Source organism: Bidens hawaiensis, unplaced genomic scaffold (genome assembly GCF_021521415.1).
Source record: "Bidens hawaiensis isolate Kalapana, Puna unplaced genomic scaffold, B.hawaiensis_p1.1 tig00016746_1, whole genome shotgun sequence".
Taxonomy (NCBI): Eukaryota; Viridiplantae; Streptophyta; class Magnoliopsida; order Asterales; family Asteraceae; genus Bidens; species Bidens hawaiensis.
The window spans coordinates 230,057-249,888 of record NW_027492536.1 but is presented as its reverse complement, the minus strand read 5'-3'; the positions used below and the strand labels follow the sequence as shown (position 1 = coordinate 249,888).

The following is a 19,832-nucleotide window of genomic DNA, read 5'->3' as shown; positions in this document are numbered from 1 at the left end:
AAAGTTGAAAATTTGTATATAATATTTGGTATATGTATGTATATTTGAAAAATTACATATGAATTCCAATCCGATTAGTTTCTACTCCATGGCCCGACGAGCGCCTAGTGAGTTCTACAAAACTGAGTGTGGCACTACCGCACTAGATTGTAGGATTTATTATTTCATTTTTGTTTTTATTAGATACGTGCAGGATAATATTGAGATGTTTTATTATTTGTTTTAGTAATGGAAGTTTGAACGTGTTACTTAATTGGTTTGGTTTGATACGGTAGTAGATAATAAGTTCGCAATCTGTTTACCGATGTAAAATTGACTACTGAGTACTGATTGCGACTGTTTCCTAGATTTAAGTTGTCATTTCTAAATTTCAAGCTTTTATGAACATAATATGGTAACTTGTTAAGTTTGTAGGGATATATATATATATATGTTTCTGAGTTGAACTGTTTCATAGATTTTAAGTTTTATCATTTATAAATTTCCAGCTTTTATGGACATAATAGAGTAACTTGTTAAGTTTGTTAGGGATATATGCTATGTTTCTGAGGTGAATTATGGAGTATGGCACTAGATTGTATGATTTATTATCTCATTTTTTTGTTTATTAGATACGTGCAGGATAATATTGAGATGTTTTATTACCTGTATTAGCAATGGAAGTTTGAATGTGTTACTTAATTGGTTTGGTATGATATGGTAATGGATGCTAAATTTGCAGCATAGTTACCTAAATCGTGGTTCGCTCCTTTACGGGAACGCGAACTGGGTACGCGATTCACTGTAGGGGACGTATCTGGTACGGAGGGGGGTAGGCTCATTTCGGTACGGTGTACTATAGAGTCCGGTTTGGCGTGCCCAATTCAAAACAGAAATTACCAAAACAGAAAATCCAAAACTTAACAGAAAAAAGAAACATAAAAAAATAAAATTGAAGATGAAATTTGGCTGTAAATTTAAGAAGAGTAGAAGCATTAATGTTGTTTTTTTCAAATAATTAATGGCTGTAAATTTGCAGTCTGGTTACTGAAGTGAAATTGACTACTGACTATGACTGTTCCGTAGATTTTAGTTTTATCATTTCTAACTTTCAAGCTTTTTATGGACTCATAGAGTAACTTGTTAAGTTTATTAGGGATATATGTTTTGTTTCTGAGGTGAATTGTGGAGTATGACACTAGATTGTGTGATTTATTTATTATCTCATTTTTGAGTTTATTAGATGTTTGCAGTATTAGATGCTCTATTACCTGTTTTAGTAATGGAAGTTTGAATGTGTTAGTTGGTTTGGTTTGATATGGCAGTAGATATTAAGTTTGCAGTATGTTTACGGAAGTGAAATTGCCATAGTTTTGAAGTTTTATCATTTCCAACTTTCAAGCTTTATCACAGAGTAACTTGTTAAGTTTGCATGATTTTGGTGTGTACGGATTTGTTTAACATGGTTCCATCTTGGATATTAAGGCTAATGCTTGTAATTGATTATATTTGGTCATGTTGCTAATTTATGTTAACTGTTAACAATGGATTTGGTAACGAGTTGCAAGGTACCGTTCTAATTTTCTGCATATTGGATGATTTAGGGTTTGTTTGTGTTGCTTAATGTATAGTTGGAACTCACTATTCAATTTATTAAGATTAAGGATATATGTTATGTTTCTGAGGTGGATTACTATTCAGTTTATTATCATGATTGAGGATGTATGTTATGTTTCTGAGGTGAATTGTGAGTATGACACCAGGTTGTAGGATTTATTCTCTCATTTTGTGTTTATTAGTGGCCTGCATGATAATATTGAGATGCTTTATTACCTGTTTTAGTAATGGCAAGTTTGAATACCTTACTTAGTTGTGTCATTTGCTATGGTAGTAGATACTGAAGTGAAATTGACTGCTGACTGACCGTTTCATAGATTTTATATTTATCATTTCTAACTTTCAAGCTTGTATGGATATCGTAGAGTTACTTGTTAAGTCTGCATGATTTTGGTGTACGGATTTGTTTAACATGGTTCCTGCTTACTGTTTTTGGCTGCTTGTAATATGGAAGGCGCTTTTTTTTTTGTTTTGTTTTCCATCATTGATATATAGGCTAATGTTTGTAATGGATTATATTCATTTACGCTGTTGATTTTATGAGATTATTATTAAAGAAGACAAGAATTATGTTTAAAAAGCGTTTATATCAGCTTATATATGTGAATATTTGGGACCCTATGCTATTTTAGATACACTGCCAATTGCAATATGTTTATGTTTCTGTTTGGTAAAATTACACATGCTTAGACTCAACTTTTTCTACACTAGTTTAATTGCCTCTGCCTGCAATGGTTTACGTTTATCAAATCGTTGTGCAGGAAAAATTGGCACATTTTCGGATACGAGAGCTGAAGGACATCCTCACTCAACTAAGTCTTTCTAAGCAAGGAAAGAAGCAGGTTCGATTGGGCTTTCTCTGTTTGTTTTTGCATTAACATTTCTATATGCATAAGTCTTGGTTTTGAATGGGCTTCCGGATATGGGATTTGGAGCTTTGGTTTTATGGTCTACCGATTTTATTTTTGTAGTATGCCACTGTAGGATTTTGCAAAATGCATGCAAAATTGTTTCAGCTTGACACCATTAGGCTGTGTAGGCTATTGCATGATAAGGGATCTTTGATTTCTAAGTTTAGACATTGTTTAATGGTTTCTTGCATTAAAAATCCATTGAATCTGTTAGCCCAGAATTTTGGCTCAATGGGCCATTTCTTATGTGGGTTTTAAGATCATTCATGCTTTTCAACTCTTTTGACATATCTTACATGCCTTTTTTATTTTTTATTTTTTACTCTTTTCTTGCATTTTGTGCTATCTGGTTCAGTTTTCTACGAATTTTAGGGAAAAAAAGTATCCGGCAGTAATACAAAAATTTAATACCTAGATTGTTTGCATACTTGCTCTGTGTTTCACTTTTTTTTTTTTGTACTTTCTCTAACATTAACCAAGTTTGCCTTTTTTGTATTTTGTAAGTTAGGTTGTTATATATAGATTTGCTTGATGCGAAATTATCATCGACATTTGATTAGTCTAGGCTGTTGCTCATGTAAATATCAAGGCTATAGTTTATTGCTCAACAGTACACAGCATCTTTTCTCTCTTTTTCATACCCTTAAACATGATCTTTGAATTTGTTGTACTATTGTCCAAAGATTAACGTCTATTAATTTCTCTTGCTTTTTACTTTTCATAGGATCTCATTGACCGCATATTAGCTATTCTCTCCGATGAACGAGGTGAATGCCGCCCCACCTTTTTACTCTTTCTCTCTCCATATGTATTTACACACACACACACATAATATTGTATTACTGGTATTTTTTATGGCGCTTGACTGTTACTTTCTACTTACTTTGTTTTGGATTCCTTTTTGTTTTGGTTTAGGCTGAGTTACTTCTACATTTTTTTTTGTTTTTTCTAATAATTTATTGTGAATGACGAACCTTGCATTTGTATTTCATGTTCAGCAGTATCAGGAGTTTGGTCAAAGAGAAATGCTGTTGGGAAGGAAGAAGTTGCCAAATTAGTTGATGACATTTACAGGTGTGCATATCTTTACACCATCTTATTTAGTATCGCAAATTAGTTGTGGTATCATATGATCTTGTCTATTTTGGTGCTGATATGTGCTTATTATGCTGTTTGTTTATTTCATTTTGACACAAAATGTTTTCCCTTGTTACAAGGAAACTGCAGGATTCCGGGGCAACTGAGTTAGCATCAAAAGGACGGGGTGTTTCTGATAGTAATAATAATAATACAAAACATGAGGATGAAGTTGACATACCTCTTCAGGTGGAAAAGGTCCGCTGTCCGTGTGGAAGTACACTGAAAGCTGATTCAACAATTAAGGTTTCAGCAGCTCTATTCCTATCTTATATGCATACTTATGTGTTACTAGGATGTTGTTTGGTGTTAAGGTGGTTTTAAATTCCTTAATATTTTCTTCTTTAGTGTGAAGATCCAAGATGCAATGTTTGGCAGCATATTGCTTGTGTTATCATCCCTGAGAAACCCACGGAGGGTATTTTACCAGTACCACCTACAAATTTTTATTGTGAACTCTGTAGGCTTACTCGCGCAGATCCGTAAGTTATCAATCTTTTTATTTCATGTTTCTATATTTGTTAGGGTGATCGTGATTTCCAAGTTTAGTTTTTCTAGAAAGAATTTTGATAGTGCTTGAAGTTATAATATTATTGGCACCCTTTGTTTGTGATATAGCTTCTTGCAATGTATTAATTTTCCTCTGCTTATATTCCTTAACTGTGCTCTTGATAAAATGTTAACTGTAGCATGTTTTTTAAACATTCAGGTTCTGGGTTACAGTGTCACACCTGTTAGTTCCTGTGAAGCTGGTTATTGCAAATGTCCCAACAGATGGGTGAGTCTCACCCACTCACTCTGTATTTTTAATTCTTTTAAAAGCATGCCGGTGAATGCTGTTAATATTTTTGAGTGATTTGACATGTATATCTAAGAATGCTGTTATTTGAACAACATTTATCTTTTTTCAGTACAAATCCAATGCAAAGTATTGAAAAAACTTTTCAACTTACAAGAGCAGATAGGGATATGTTGGTGAAACCGGAGTATGATGTGCAGGTTAGTCATTTAAATATTAATAATTTTCCTCTAAGTTACTGTAGATAACATAGATGATGTTTCTTGATGCACCTACAAAATGTGATTGGTTATATATGTAGGCCTGGTGTATGCTTTTGAATGACAAGGTTGCTTTTAGGATGCAATGGCCACAGTATGCAGAGCTGCAAATCAACGGTATGATTTTCATCTGATTTCGTTCACTTGATGAAACAAAGTTTTTGAGAAAGTTTAAACTTATGTTACTTAACAGGCGTGCCTATGCGTGTAATAAGTAGACCTGGTTCTCAATTGCTGGGAGCCAATGGCCGTGATGATGGTTCTATTGTAAGTTTAACTTCTATAATTAACTGTTGATTATGAACTGTGTTCTAATGCTTTGTGATATGAAAGTTTCTTATCTTGTAAAATGTTTTTTTTTTGGGTCAGATTACAACATGCACTCGCGACGGAATTAATAAAATTACTATAACAGGATGTGATTTACGTGTATTTTGTGTGGGTGTTCGTATTGTGAAAAGGCGCACAGTTCAACAGGTGGGAGTCCTTTTCAAATAAAGATGCTGATTTGTTAAAGATGCCTCTATGGATAATTTCATATGGAAGTCTTATTATTATTGTTGTTTTGTCTATTCTACCCCTAGTAGATTCTCAACCTTATCCCCAAAGAGTCTGATGGCGAGCGATTTGAAGACGCCCTTGCACGTGTTCGCCGGTGTGCAGGTGGTGGGCCCGCCACAGACCATGCTGACAGTGACAGCGATCTGGAGGTTGTTGCGGACAATATAACTGTTAGTCTACGCTGCCCTGTAAGTAACATATTATTTTGTTTGTATTTGCTGTTATTTCTTTTTTACTGAAGTAATGAATAATGACCAACAGTTGTAGGATTTAGTTTCAGGTTAATATATATTTATAAAATATTGTTTCTACAGATGAGCGGTTCAAGAATGAAAATAGCTGGAAGATTCAAACCGTGTGCTCACATGGGCTGTTTTGATCTTGAAATATTTGTGGAAATGACTAAACGGTCTCGCAAGGCAAGCTACTTATTTATTATTAATTTAATCAATTATTAAGATCTTTTCTGCAGTCCTTTCGGTCATTTTTATTTATTTTATATTAATTTGTTGGCAGTGGCAATGCCCGATTTGTCTCAAGAACTACTCTCTTGAGAATATCATTATTGACCCGTATTTTACTCGTATCACATCTAAGGTAGCAAAGTGTGAATATATCATTGATTTTATTCATGCTTTTTTATTTTTTAATTATATGCTGACTGGGCCTTTTCTTTTTATTTTTTTAAGATGCGTAGTTGTGGTGACGATGTGACTGAAATTGAGGTGAAGTCAGACGGTTCATGGCGGGCAAAATCAGATGATGATCGAAAGAGTCTCGGGGATCTCGGGCAGTGGCATTTGCCTGATGGCACTATATGTGCCCCGGTTGAAGTGGAATCTAAACCCAAGTTAGAAGCTCTAAAACAGGTCGAACTTCAAGGCGGTTATGAAGGTCATAGTTCAGGATTAAAACTTGGAATAAATAAAAATAATATCAGAATTCTAGAAGTCAGAAAATCCAAAAACCGGCATTCAGTTTCGTCTTGTAGTAAGCTGCCCCAAGATATCATGAATGGTCATAACACTGTTCCTATGAGCAGCAGTGGCACCGTCAGTGGTAGAGATGGTGAAGATACTAGTGTTAATGGTGGTGGGCGGTTTGACTATTCTACCCCTAACAACGGGATTGATTCACTCTCTCTGAACATTGACCGAAATTTTATCGGTTCAGCAGGCGGAGATGCGGAAGTTATTGTGCTCAGTGATTCAGAAGATGAAAATGAAAACCTAATTCCTTCTGGACACATGTATAATAATATTAACAATAATCTTAATCCAGATGGTGAAGGGGCTCCAGTTACTAGTCTTCCTGAGCCACATCCTGAACTTGGTCTTTTTAACACAAACGATGTTGATTTCGGGGGTCCGTTTTGGTCATTACATTCTGGGAACCCATGTGGGCCCGGCTATCAGTTTGTTGGTTCAGGTCCTGACCCTACAAATAGATTAGTCGACTTACATCACAGTCAACTCGGTTCTACATCAGTGGGTGTTGGTGGCTATGATACTTTCCCTGGCTCTTCAGACCCCGGGACGATGAATATAAACAATGGGTTAATTGATAATTCATTGGCTTTTGGTGGTGATGATCCATCACTGCAACTATTTCTTCCTTCAAGACCACCAGAAGCAACACAACAGGTTGACTTCACTAGTCAGCCGCCAGCTGTGTCAAATGGTTTCAGGGATGATGACTGGATCTCACTCAGCCTAGGTGGCAGCAGCAGCGGAGCCCCTTCTGAAGCTGCTGATGTCACTGCCGCTGCCACCGGCTGGTTAAATCCGAGACAGAAACCACCACCAACAGATGGTCGGTTGGGTACATTAGCAGATACTGGTAAGTCTTCTTTTTAAGCTGCTAGGAAATTGTTGCTATTGGGTCGATTTTGACCTGGCTACTTGTAAATTGGTCGATTTCGAACCAGTTATTAGGCCTGTTAATGAACTGAACTACGTGTTTGTTCATTTGACTTTAACCAAATAAGCAATTGAACGTGGACAGTTAATCAAAAAGGTTTTTTTTTGGTGTGTGTGTGTGTTCGTTCGTTAAGACAATGAACATAGATGAATAGATATAAGCAAACATAACTGAGTAAACACCAATTAAAAGTAAACACTTAATCAATGTGTTGTGCCTAAAAATAAAATCAGAACAAATTGTAATGGGTGAAGGGTGACATTTTAAATTAATAAAACTAGACTAAATTGTAATGATCCTGACAATTTAACTGAATACATACATGAGCAAACATAACAAAACGTAAAATATCGAACATAAATGAACGTAAAGTAACGAATACTTACGAACATAAATGAATGAACAAGACATGTACTCATGTTCGTTCGTTTGAATAAAAGAACAGAAAGTTCTGTTCATGTTCGTTCGTTTATTAATTAACAAACGCCCTTGAATGAGAACAATCCGCCAAACATTTCACCTGAACGCTTGGTTTCTTTACAATCCTACCGGTTACTTATATGTAAGGGGGTGTTTGGGATTGCTTATTTTCACCAACTTATAAACTTTTTTGAAAAGTAATAAGGTGTTTGGATTGCTTTTGATGTGTGAGTGAAAAGGTAATAAGTTGCATTTCTATAACTTATTAACTTATTGAAAAGTTATAAGGCGTTTTCATAAGGAATCCCAAACACCCCCTAAGTTGATTTTGACTTGCTTACTTTCAAATGGTTTGATTTTGAGTTTTCAACCATTATTCGTATAAACGATTCGATTGCTACCTATTTATTGTAAATATAGTAACCTTAGTTTGTGCGTTTGCAGCTTCATTGCTTCTTGGAATGAGTGAGGGTCGATCCGGTAAAATAAGTAGGGAAAGATCCGATAGTCCTTTCTCATTTCCTCGTCAAAAGCGTTCAGTCAGACCGCGACCATATTTATCTATCGACACAGATTCTGGAGAAGATATATAAGATAAGCATTATGTTGCCCATTTAACCAGCATTTTTTGGGATTAAGTGGAAGTTTGTTGAAGTGTTATGGCTAGCAACGCGCTGTTTGGTCTGGTGAGCTTAGTTTTGATTATTTATGAAGGCCTGGTATAGATTCTTCTTTCTCTATATGCTAAACTGTAACATCCCTATAGCCTTGCTGGTAGATAATTATAGATACCGTTTTCTTTTTCCTGATTTATAGCGGCATGTAAATGTATTGAACTCAAAGAGACATATCCCGTTAACTAATAGAAGAAACACATGCACCCGTTTAACCATTCTTTTTCTGACTGATAGCCCGTTATCGATAAACTCATGGAATTAGGTACAACGTATTTGCGCTGGCATGTGAACTTCAGTGAGGTTAAAGGTAGAAAATTAATGGAAGCTGGATTTGAACCTGCTAGAGAGACGGAGGTGCTTTTTACTGTTTGACGAGCAGCTTGTATGTTTAAAAGGATGTCAGCCCGTATCAGGCTCTGGCTGGTTTTCGTTGCATTTTCTGTCTTGTGGTATTGTTGTGTGCTTAATGGTGTGCCTATGCATCCATCCATGGTCTACTTGTGAATTATTTAATGTTTTTCATGAACTTTGGAAGATAATTATTGGTTTTATTATGGACATGTTCCGCTAGTCGAACAGGTAAATACTGTTTTTATGTGATTAAACGATAGAAAATGGAAGTGAACAATGCTAGTCGGAAGAATACACTGTTTCCAAATAAATAATTTACAAAGATAGGGTGGTTTTTAGTAATTAAAATGTAATTTAAGCTTGGAAGTGATGCAAGTTAACTAAGATGGATTTATACAACCTTTTCTTATCAAATGCATGAATTGATAAAGTATATAGACACCAAACTAATGGTGTCTATGTTTCTGACATGTACAGAGAAATCAGAATCACAGCTTTTTACAACTTATACAAATCGTATACAGTAGAAACTTTATAAAATAATACACTTGGGACCATCAAAATTTATTAATTAAAAAGAGTTATTAATTAATCGATAAATTAATAATTATTAATTTATATATTAATTAATATTTTATTAATTTATAGTAGAATGTTCTGACTCACCAAGAAGAAAATGTAGTTGCACAGTTGTTGACTGATGAAGAAATTATTGAAAACGTTATTGTAATTAATAAAGATGATATCGATGAAGAAGATGATGAAAGTTCTACAATGGAGCCCCCTTCGCGAAACGAAGCTATTAAAGCGACAATCACATTGAACAATTTCTTGTTGAGCTATGAGAACTGTTATTAATTTACATTGATCCTTTTTGTTTAACCATTAGAAATTACGAAAACATATATATTAGAATAATATAAATCTGAATTTATGTAATGCATAATTAAATAAAATTAGTTTAATGTATAATGATGAAAAGTTAGTTTAATACATATATAACTATAAATCTAAGTTTAATACGTAATTAAATTTAATAAGATTGCAGTTAAACCAGCTTTTTTATATGAGACAGACAGTTGGGTCATAAAAAAAGCACAAGCATGCAAGATGGATGTAGCAAAGATGAGGATGCTAAGGTGGATGTGTGGACACATATGGTTAAACGGTTAAGAAATAATGTTATTTTTTTTGTAATTACTAGGATTTGTTGTTGATCAGAAAAAATAAAGGAGAGGATATTGAGATTGTATAAGCATGTGAAGATGAGGCAAGTAACAACGTCAGTTAGAGCAATGGAAACTCTCAATGTAGAAAGGATGAGTAGAGGCAGACTCAAATTGACTTGGAGTGAATTAGGCAGGATTGTTAGAGTAGCAGGACATGATCCATGATAGGAGTTCAGAGATACGTAGTTAAACACTTTCATGGAGTATTGTATCTTAGCTTAGAGTCTAGACTGTTAACAGTATAGGTGAACTTTAGATGCGATTGTTTTTTGTTTGTATGTCTATTTGGATTCCATGATGTCATACGTGTAGGGCTATTCACGAGCCGAGCCAAACCAAGCGAAGGCTTGCTCATTGCTTGGCTCGTTTACAACCAAAGCCAACCGAACGGCTGTATTCGAACAGACTAAAAATCAAAACGAGCCAGCATTTTTTGATCGAACATCGAGCAATTTTCGAGCATTATTTATTTCCTTTTCATTCTAAACGTTTCAATAAGAAACAAGTTTGAAGGCCGTTAATAATATAGTTCGTAAACAAATTAATAGTTTTTAGATAAACGTGTAAATATGTTGTAAATTTTTAAGAGAAAGAAATTTAAAGTGAGATACAATGAACATGCAAACAAATTTCTAGTATTCTGAAAACTTAAATCGAACTAATGAAACTATAAAATTGACGATACAGGAAACATTTAAAAGTGTTTAAAAAATTATATACTTATATTTCATGTGTGTTGTCTATATATTTATATATTTGTTTATATACAGAAGATACTCTATAATTGCTACTCAATAAATTAATAACCTCGATAAAATTAATTATTTGTCCGGTCACAACTTGGGACCAGCACAAAATTAGACCCCAATCGATAAAATAATAAAATAATAATATAAACTTTTTTTTGAAATCGCAATGTAACTATATTGGGCCCAGGGGAAGAAACTATAAATTAATAATTACTAAAATATTTCAAAAGTCTAGGATTGTTTAGCAAAAAATAAATCTATGGTCACTTTGTTTCTTTTCAAGTTCAAATTTATATTGAATTCATCTTAAATCTCCTCATTGTACTTAAGAGTTGAGGGACTTTAAATCTCCCCAAATCTTGTTGAGTGCATTCTTGGTGATTTCTCTTATACTCGCATAATAGTTTTCGCTATTGATTGGTCATCGTTGACTTTTGAACACCTTTTAGTTTAGAAGCCATAGTGGATATGATTTTAAAATTTATCATTAGACATTTTATAGAGATCAATCTAGATTTATGTACACTGAACTTGACAAGTTCAATAATGTTTGAATGTACATGAGAACATTGAAGGTTCTTGTTTCTATTTTATTCAAATAGATAAAATGAACGGATATGGAAATTTTTAAAGTCGATGCATTAATTTGAGAGTTGCACGAATATACGCCAACTCTTTAATTAATAATTTATTAATTTATTGATATTATAATATCTCGCTAATTAATAAAATATCCCGGTCCCAATATTATTAATTTATAGAGGTTTTACTGTACAATTACATATAAATTAAATAAAATTAAAAATATTCGAGCTAAACCGAACTGAACCGAGTAGATCGTTGCTTGGCTCGTTTACAAACCAAACTGAGTAGAGAGGCTCGTTTACAATTAAGCGAAAAAACAAGTGAGCATTTTCCAAACAATTTCTGAGCGGACGACGAGCGGTTTGGACTACCCTACATACATGCTTTTATTATACTATGTCACTTTATCACTATATGTTTTGCTATTGGTACATATGTGTTTCTATGCTATTTGCTTTAGAGTAATGGATATCTCTGAAAGCAGAGGTCTGCCTACATGGCTACATCACACCCTTCCTAGACCATGCCATGCTATTTATAAGATTTACCCGGTGCATGTTCGTTTAATACATAGTGATTGATTGTCATGGTTAAATTAGATAGGTTCGTAACTAACTATCAAGTAACACGTAGGGGTGCAAATGAGCCGAGCCTGAGCTCGTTTAACTTACACAGAGCTCAATCTAGGCTTGTTTCGAGCTCTATTTTTAAAGCTCGAGCTCGGCTCGTTTATTATATCAATTAATTTTTATATAATGATACTTATTTTCATATTTTTTTCTATTTTAATTTTATGTATAAAATAATATATATTATTTAGTTATTTTTATTTATTTGTTCATAACATTATATATATTGATTAACAATAATTAAATATATGTTTTAAAAAATTATATAAATGATATTCTCGTGAGCCGGCTCGAGCTCGATAAGTGAAGCTCGAGCTCGGGCTCGTTTATTAAAAGAGTTAACTTTTAGGTTTGAGCTCGAATTCAAACTCGATTAAACTCAAATCGATTGAGCATTTTAATGAGCCGATCTTGAATAGGTCGAGAAACACTCGGCTCATTCACCCCTAACACTAACACGTGAATCATAGTTTGGCGACGTGGCTCATCAACATCATTATCATCAAAATCAATCATCTAAAACCAAAAACTAAATAATAATTTAATTAAAAAAAAGAAAAAGAAGAGAACCCCGATTCATAGAAGTCCTCCTGGCGATCACCGTGAGGTGTGTATGATGATAATCATCATCAACCAGTAAGCAGCAGTTGTTAATCCTCATATTCATCTTCATCTTCATCTTCATCTTCATCACCAAGTAATAATAGTAATATACTCTTCCTCCTTGTCTCTATCTATTTCTATTTATTTAACTACTTGTTACAGATCTGAATTTGTTCACTTCGTATTGTTGTTTTACGATTTAACCTAAAATAAAAATATCTGATCTAACCTAATTCGTCTCTGATTTGATTCCAATCGATCAAAGCGCTAGCCCTAATTGCAGCTATTTAACCAATCGGCAATGTAGATCTTACTAATTCCCAATTTTGTTTACTTAGCTTTCTTCAATTTATAAATTCAACTCATCTCCATCAGAGGAATATAGTTTAATTTGGTACGGTTGTAATCAATCCAGATCCTCATTTCTTTTGTTTGATTCTATACTCTGTAGAAGCTTGATGTTCTAAATATATGCTAGTTCTAAGCAGGGATCTGAGTTTATATCATCTCAACTGCTGTTCGTTTACTTCTAAATTTTTTAGATTTTGCTTGAACTAGTGATACTTCTTTCAACTTATCTACAATATGCAAGTCTTTGAAGTAAGCATGTTAGGGAAATAAATATGGTATACCTTAGGCAATATAATATAACAAGTAGATATGTGTGTATTGTTTCAATTTTGGCCGTGAGGATGTTTTTCAACAATCAGGCCTTGATAAGGTCAAAGAGCTGGTTTGTCCCTCGTAATCTTTTAGCTTGTTATTCCTTTGTTGGGTGTAAGTGAAAGTGACTTAAAAGTAGTGATTAGTTTAGCAGTCCAAGAATTCTAAGGGTGGGCTTGTACTACCAGATGATCTATGGAAGTGGTTATCAAATTATCTTAATATTTGATTTCGTAATTTTCTTTGATTTAAGCTTATCCCAACCTTTCTAAAACCCATAGGGTTTGGATGTATTCATCTACATGTTCACATGAAAAGAATGTCATAGATCTTTTATATTAAGAGTTGTTTGGATTTCTGTTTTGAAATTGTACATTTTGGATGATCAAATTCATACTAGCCAAAACAAAAGTCACAATGAGTATTTACTTAATTTTTTTTGTTTATACCAACTTCAGTCAGTTTATGCTGGAAAGTTGTAAATTCACATTAATGCTCTTAACATAAATTAAAATAATACAAATGATAATTTAAATGTAAAATACTAACTATAGCCTTTCACTCCAATGCATATCTCGTCCTAGAAACGATATAAGAGGGTACATACATTAGGCATATCACAGTTTTAACTATTACATGTTTTATTTTAATTTCTTAAAGTTAAGGGAACTTTGTCATTATACAGTTTCCAGCATAAATTTGGCCCGAATTGGCATAAACGAAAAAAATACATACTTGGGCGGTTCTGCGGCCTGTAAGGTTATTTCTATACATAGGTGGCCTTAATGTAAAAAGTTGAATATATGGGTGGCCTCTAGATAGTATCCCGCGTTTCCAATGGTAAAATAGAGTTACCCAAGTACCGGCACCGCTTCTTCTAAGTTTTTACTGAATTTGACTCCCATTTCACAAGTATTCTTCTTTTTCACAAGAATATCATTTTACATAAAGGTTTCTGAATAGTCACAATTTGCCAAGCACCCTAAGAACTGATTATCTGGTTATTACAACTTTAAACATTGAATACATATCCAAATACTATTAAACATACAAATTCTTCTTATGTTGTGCTTACACTTGTTTTTCTATTTGAAATTCGGAAGCTCTCACTAGAGTTCTACTCTTTTTTCTGTCAGGTCAGATATATTATTAATTCTTTCGACTTAGTAAACTAGTTAACGTTATTAGTTGTTAATTGTTATGACATGCTTACTGGTGTATTTTCATTTTCATTTTCACTTTTAAGAGGTTAAACACATTTGAGATTAGCTTCATTTAGCTTCCAAATTTAAAGGTTAGTTTGAGAGTAAAAAACTTTGCTTACCTGGGCTTGTGGGTAACACATGAATCACAGTTTTATATTATAAAGTAGCTGTTAGAAGCTGTATTCTTTTCTTAATTTGTGCTTTTTGGTTGTTTATATTCACAGATTTACATATATACAACAAGATGTCCGGCCAGGGCCAGCGTTTGAATGTGGTTCCCACAGTCACCGTTCTTGGAGTCATCAAGGCTCGTCTTGTTGGCGCAACCCGAGGCCACGCTCTTCTAAAGAAAAAAAGTGATGCTTTAACCGTCCAATTCCGAGCCATTTTAAAAAAAATTGTCGCCACAAAAGAATCAATGGGAAACATCATGAAAACGTCCTCATTCGCTTTAACCGAAGCAAAATACGTAGCAGGCGACAACATTAAATACACCGTCATAGAAAACGTTAAAACTGCATCTTTGAAAGTCAGGTCCCGGACTGAAAACGTCGCAGGTGTTAAACTCCCAAAATTCGAGTACTTCACTGAAGCTGAGACCAAAAACGAGTTGACTGGATTAGCCAGAGGCGGTCAACAAGTCCAAGGGTGTAAAACCGCTTATGTGAAAGCAATTGAGGTTCTTGTGGAGCTTGCATCACTTCAAACATCATTCTTGACCCTCGATGAAGCAATCAAGACTACTAACCGTCGTGTCAACGCTCTAGAAAGTGTGGTCAAACCGAGGCTAGAAAACACCATAAGTTACATCAAAGGAGAGCTTGATGAACTGGAGAGAGAAGACTTTTTTAGGTTGAAAAAGATTCAAGCGTTTAAGAAAAGAGAGATTGAAAAGCAGATGAAAGCTTCTAAACAGTTTGCGGAAGAACAAGCTGCTGAGAATATTTCTTTAAAAAGAGGAAACTCCGTGAATGCTGCACATAACATGCTGTCCGCCGGTCAGAAAGACGAAGACATCATCTTCTGAAATGGAGGTTAGTTTTTATTATCTGCTATTTATCTGTGCCTGCTGGAGAATTTAATTTGGTTAGATGAATTGTCTTTACTTTTTAAATAAAAGCTTCGTGTGTGCAGCTGTTGTTTTATATGGTGTCGGTTTTTCTAAATCCGGTTACCGGGAACTTGTTTTTTTTTGTATTATGTTATTCGTTGGCCGTTGAACTGTTGGATGCACTCTTTAAATTATCATAAATCTCAATACTGTTGTTTTCTTTGTATCATTTTTTTGTGTTGAAGTGGTTATTTGTGGACTTGCATATACTTCATAATATCATTCTAGATCATATTCATGCATGTTTCATTCCCAATCAGTTTTGTTTCATGAAAAAGTTTGGAGTCCTTCGAACCAGAGATAATTTGTTAAACAGTAAAAATATCAAAACTTTTGAGGGTTAAATGAGTAGACCAAATTAGTGGAAAATTCCATCTGAAACAGCTAATTAAAACATCTAAAATCTCTCAATTTACATGCCAATAGTCTTTCCAACTACTATTCCGCAGGAAATCGTCAGTTGTGTAGAGCTGTAGAACTCCAAGATTTTGCAGCATCGAACAACTCAAAACTGAAATCCCTTCTTCAATTGAGCAACTTGTGTTCCTCAAATCTTGAACTCAGCAGAAGGGAGCATCATGTGATGAGCCAAATCCTCAAGATTTACTCCACTCAAGAAGGGGCTTGATGTATAGGTTTTTAATTACTCAATACTTGTTTATTTATACCTTTTAGCATATTGTCAACATTCTGCTGATGCACCATGTCACATTATGCTGCGGGGAGTAGCAGGACGTGCCATGTGAAAGTTTCCGTTGGCTGAACTAATGTTTTAACTAAAAAGGGAAAATCTCATAGAATAGTAACCAACTTTCAAAAGTGTTCTAATTAGGTCACTGATGCATATTTTCCCAAATCGGGTCACTGAATCTTCAAATCAAGTCTCATCGATTTTGTTGTGCGTCAAGAAAGAAATGGAGGATAAGATGTGGGGTTTGGAATTTGTAATATATGTAGCTAAATTTAAAAACTTTAAAAAAACGGTAATTATATTAAAATTGAAAAATAAAAAATAAAATTCACGTCGTCACTCAGCGTCAACGTCAAAAAAATAAAAATAAAAAGATTTTCCATGTGAAACAAAAAAGAAAAATGCTAAAAAAACATGTTAAAACTTTTAATTTAATCAAACATGAAAGCTGAGTGACATAATTGGAACACTTTTAAAAGTTGAGTGACCTAATTAGAACATTTTTGAAAGTTGTTTCATATTCTATGAAGTTGCCCTTAATTTCCTCTTATTTTTAAGTAAAATGGTACAAGGATCATTTGGTATTAATTTAACAGATTTTAACATCTTTTATTAAAAAAAAAAAAGAAAAAAAGATATAGGTCAGGACCAAACCTGAAAATCTGAAAAGAAGTGGGAAAAACCATTATTTGATCTTTAAATAGATGGACCATGTGCATAATTAAATGTTTAAACAAGATCTAGTTATCTTGATAACCTCGAGTTTCATGCCAACCAAGTAGAAATCATTTTACCTGCAAAGTCAAGTATCTGATTTTTTTTGTTGATTTCCGGAATTATCATGTTCTATATATAATTCTTTTAATAAAGGATAAAAAACATTATCTATTATATATTAAATTGAAAAGTAGTGTTTACGGCGATAAAAAGTAGCATTGCCTATCGAATGTTAAAATACACATTGAACTCCTACTAAAATGTATGTTTACAAAAAGTGTGGAACATGTAGACATGAGCAAAATCATGATGACGTTTTTACAATATTTGAATGATGATTAGATGTCGGGAAATGAAAAACTAGTGTTACCTGGGTGGGGGAATGAAGGTCGTGATTATTAATTTTTATTTGGGTTTTTTATTGTTGTTATTACATAAGCAATCCATCAGTTATAATAAAAGAAATTTTATTTTTTAAAAAAGTGAATAGTCATTTCATCTTATTTAGAGTGGGATTAGGGATCGTATTTGAAAGCAAACGGGGTCTTTGTGTCATCAAAGACCAAAACCGTAGATATTAATTAACATGTGTGGCCAAATACGTAATTTGGTCAAAATCGCAAACATATCTGTGCAATTTTTTTTAGTTACATAATAAATTAACCTGCTTACAATATAAATAAAATAAATAATTAATATATTATGTACTCACACTCATATTTTGTTGTTTAATGAAACCATTTCACATGTTCCTTGCTAAACTTGTAACATATCTTATGTTTTTTAAAGTCATTTTGAAGAACATGATATTATGCATTTGAAACTTGTGTCGTAAAATATAATATTTTGAAAGAGAGACTAAATGCTTGCAAATATTCAAAATATTTATTAATTTTAGAGTTTTAATGTAATTATTGGCATTAAAATAAATATCTAATGCAATTACCATTAAAGAATAGGCTAGCGTTTGAAAGTGTTATTTGGTTTTTCTTCGACGACTGGACTTAACCATATCTAATTTGGAAATACGCACCACTTTCATATTAAATAAATGGTTGAAAAAAAAGTCCTCTAAGACCACTAGTTGAATTTCAACAAGAGCGGCAAAAATGATATGATAGTAACGGGGCTTTAACATTACATTGAGGAGTTAAGGTTCGGGCGATAAACATGGAAATCATAACGTGTTAATGGGGTTTTAATGGTGGGATCCAAATGCCTTAACAAGGAAATGGTGGAACTTTCACGGGAGGTGAATTGGAATTGGTTAATCGAACACGAACTAAACTAGAAGAATACTTTGGCACAACTCACCAATTTTATTAATTAAGAAAATAACTCAAAACTTGATCAATTCTTCATTAACCCTTACATGAATTCTTTGAGGTTATATAAAGGCTCAATTACAATTAGAGTAAAACGCAAACTCCTATTTATCTATTAAATAAAATTCCATCTCTATCTAGTAAATAAAATAGATAATTATCTTTAAATACGATAATTAATTAATTAATGAGATCGGTCCGTTAGCTCGAACCGGCCCCACCTTCCCAACCCATAACTCGGTTCGGGAATTAACTCCAACAACGTGATGTAAAAGAGATGCGTTAGTTAAAGGCCAACTGCCTACGTGACAGTGACGTGACACGTTAACTTGGCATTTAAAACACCACCGCAACAAGTAGCCTAAGTGATGTCAATGACCTGGTCATGATTAACGATTCATTGGTGAAAGTATCGCACACTTTGCTCCAACCAATCAAACATTTAAACCCACGTGTTATTTTAAACTTCAGCCTCCTAGCACGAGAGTATAGATCTGGTGATTTATGTTATATTATTATTTTGTAATGAAAAATATATTAATTTACTTTTTGTCACTTTTAGTCAAGTCTTTCTGTTTTAAATTATTTTTTTAACGTTTAATAAACACTCTCTAATTATATTCCTAAATCAACCTCATGAAGAGAGTCATAGAGACATCTCATATTGCTAAGCCAAAGACAATTTTGATTTGTCGCTTCTGTTTTTAAGACTAATAAAGATTACCTGATACTATTATAAACCTATTAGTAATATAGAGAGAATGGAAGGAATGGTTTTCATTCATATATCAATAATATGGAGTACAAAACCTCTATATATAGGCTCATTACATTAATCATAAAGAGAAATTAAGTACATGGAGAGTCCTATAACACTCCTCCTTGACTATCCACATGATCAAATACGTTTGTTGATGCTGTCTCATTAAAAACCTTGTTAGGAAAACCCAGTGAGATAAAACCACAGCTAAGGCAAAAAGAGTGCAGCTTGTATTATTCTCCCCCTGATGATTTTAGTTCATTGAGTCGATGCATCACGATCCCGAGAACTAATTTCTTGAATGTTGAGGTCGGAAGTGATTTAGTAAACAAGTTTGCCTAATTTTTGCTAGAGCGAATATGTTGAACGATAATATCTTCATTCTTTTGTAGATCATGTGTGAAAAAGAACTTTGGCGAGATATGTTTGGTTCTATCTCCTTTGATATATCCTTCCTTAAGTTGTGCAATGCATGCTGCGTTGTCTTCATGTAAAACTATTGGTGCCTCGTCTGCAGACGAAATACCACAAGATCCACGAATGTGTTGTATTATAGTTCTCAACCAAACACATTCTAGACTAGCTTCATGAATTTCCAATAATTCTGCATGGTTAGATGAAATGGCTGTGATTGTTTGCTTCACATAACACTATTAAATTGCAGTGCCTCCATTGTAAATAAATATCCTGTTTGAGATCGACCAGTATGAGGATCAGACAAATACACTGCATCTGCAAAACCAACCAAACTTGTTTTCGATTAGTTAGTAAAATACAAGTCCACATCTTTAGTTTTTTGGAGATATCGAAATATTTGTTTTACCCCATTCCAATGTCTTCTTGTTGGGCATGAACTATACCTTGCCAACAAATTTAATGAAAATGATATATCTGGTCGTGTATGGCTCGCAAGGAACGCACCGATTGCAATTG

General features: G+C 33.6%; 2 protein-coding genes and 1 pseudogene across 3 annotated transcripts in view; all 3 read left to right on the top strand.

Annotated features, from left to right (window-relative positions):
* LOC143551976 (serine/threonine-protein kinase GRIK2-like) overlaps nucleotides 1-19,832 on the top strand; it is a 233,707-nt gene that overhangs the window by 36,230 nt on the left and 177,645 nt on the right. The window lies entirely within an intron of this gene.
* Nucleotides 1,482-8,642, top strand: LOC143551985 (E3 SUMO-protein ligase SIZ1-like). Its single transcript, XM_077042311.1, has 16 exons — nucleotides 1,482-1,547; nucleotides 2,358-2,438; nucleotides 3,232-3,274; nucleotides 3,506-3,581; nucleotides 3,725-3,890; nucleotides 3,993-4,126; nucleotides 4,354-4,422; nucleotides 4,556-4,643; nucleotides 4,745-4,820; nucleotides 4,897-4,970; nucleotides 5,073-5,180; nucleotides 5,291-5,452; nucleotides 5,579-5,683; nucleotides 5,781-5,861; nucleotides 5,954-7,103; nucleotides 8,049-8,642. The coding sequence occupies exons 1-16, from the start codon at nucleotides 1,524-1,526 to the stop codon at nucleotides 8,195-8,197; spliced, it is 2,586 nt and encodes an 861-aa protein (XP_076898426.1). The 5' UTR covers nucleotides 1,482-1,523; the 3' UTR covers nucleotides 8,198-8,642.
* On the top strand, nucleotides 12,496-15,539 carry LOC143551967 (V-type proton ATPase subunit D pseudogene; annotated as a pseudogene). Its single transcript, XR_013138572.1, has 2 exons — nucleotides 12,496-12,521; nucleotides 14,520-15,539. The product of XR_013138572.1 is annotated as a V-type proton ATPase subunit D pseudogene (transcript).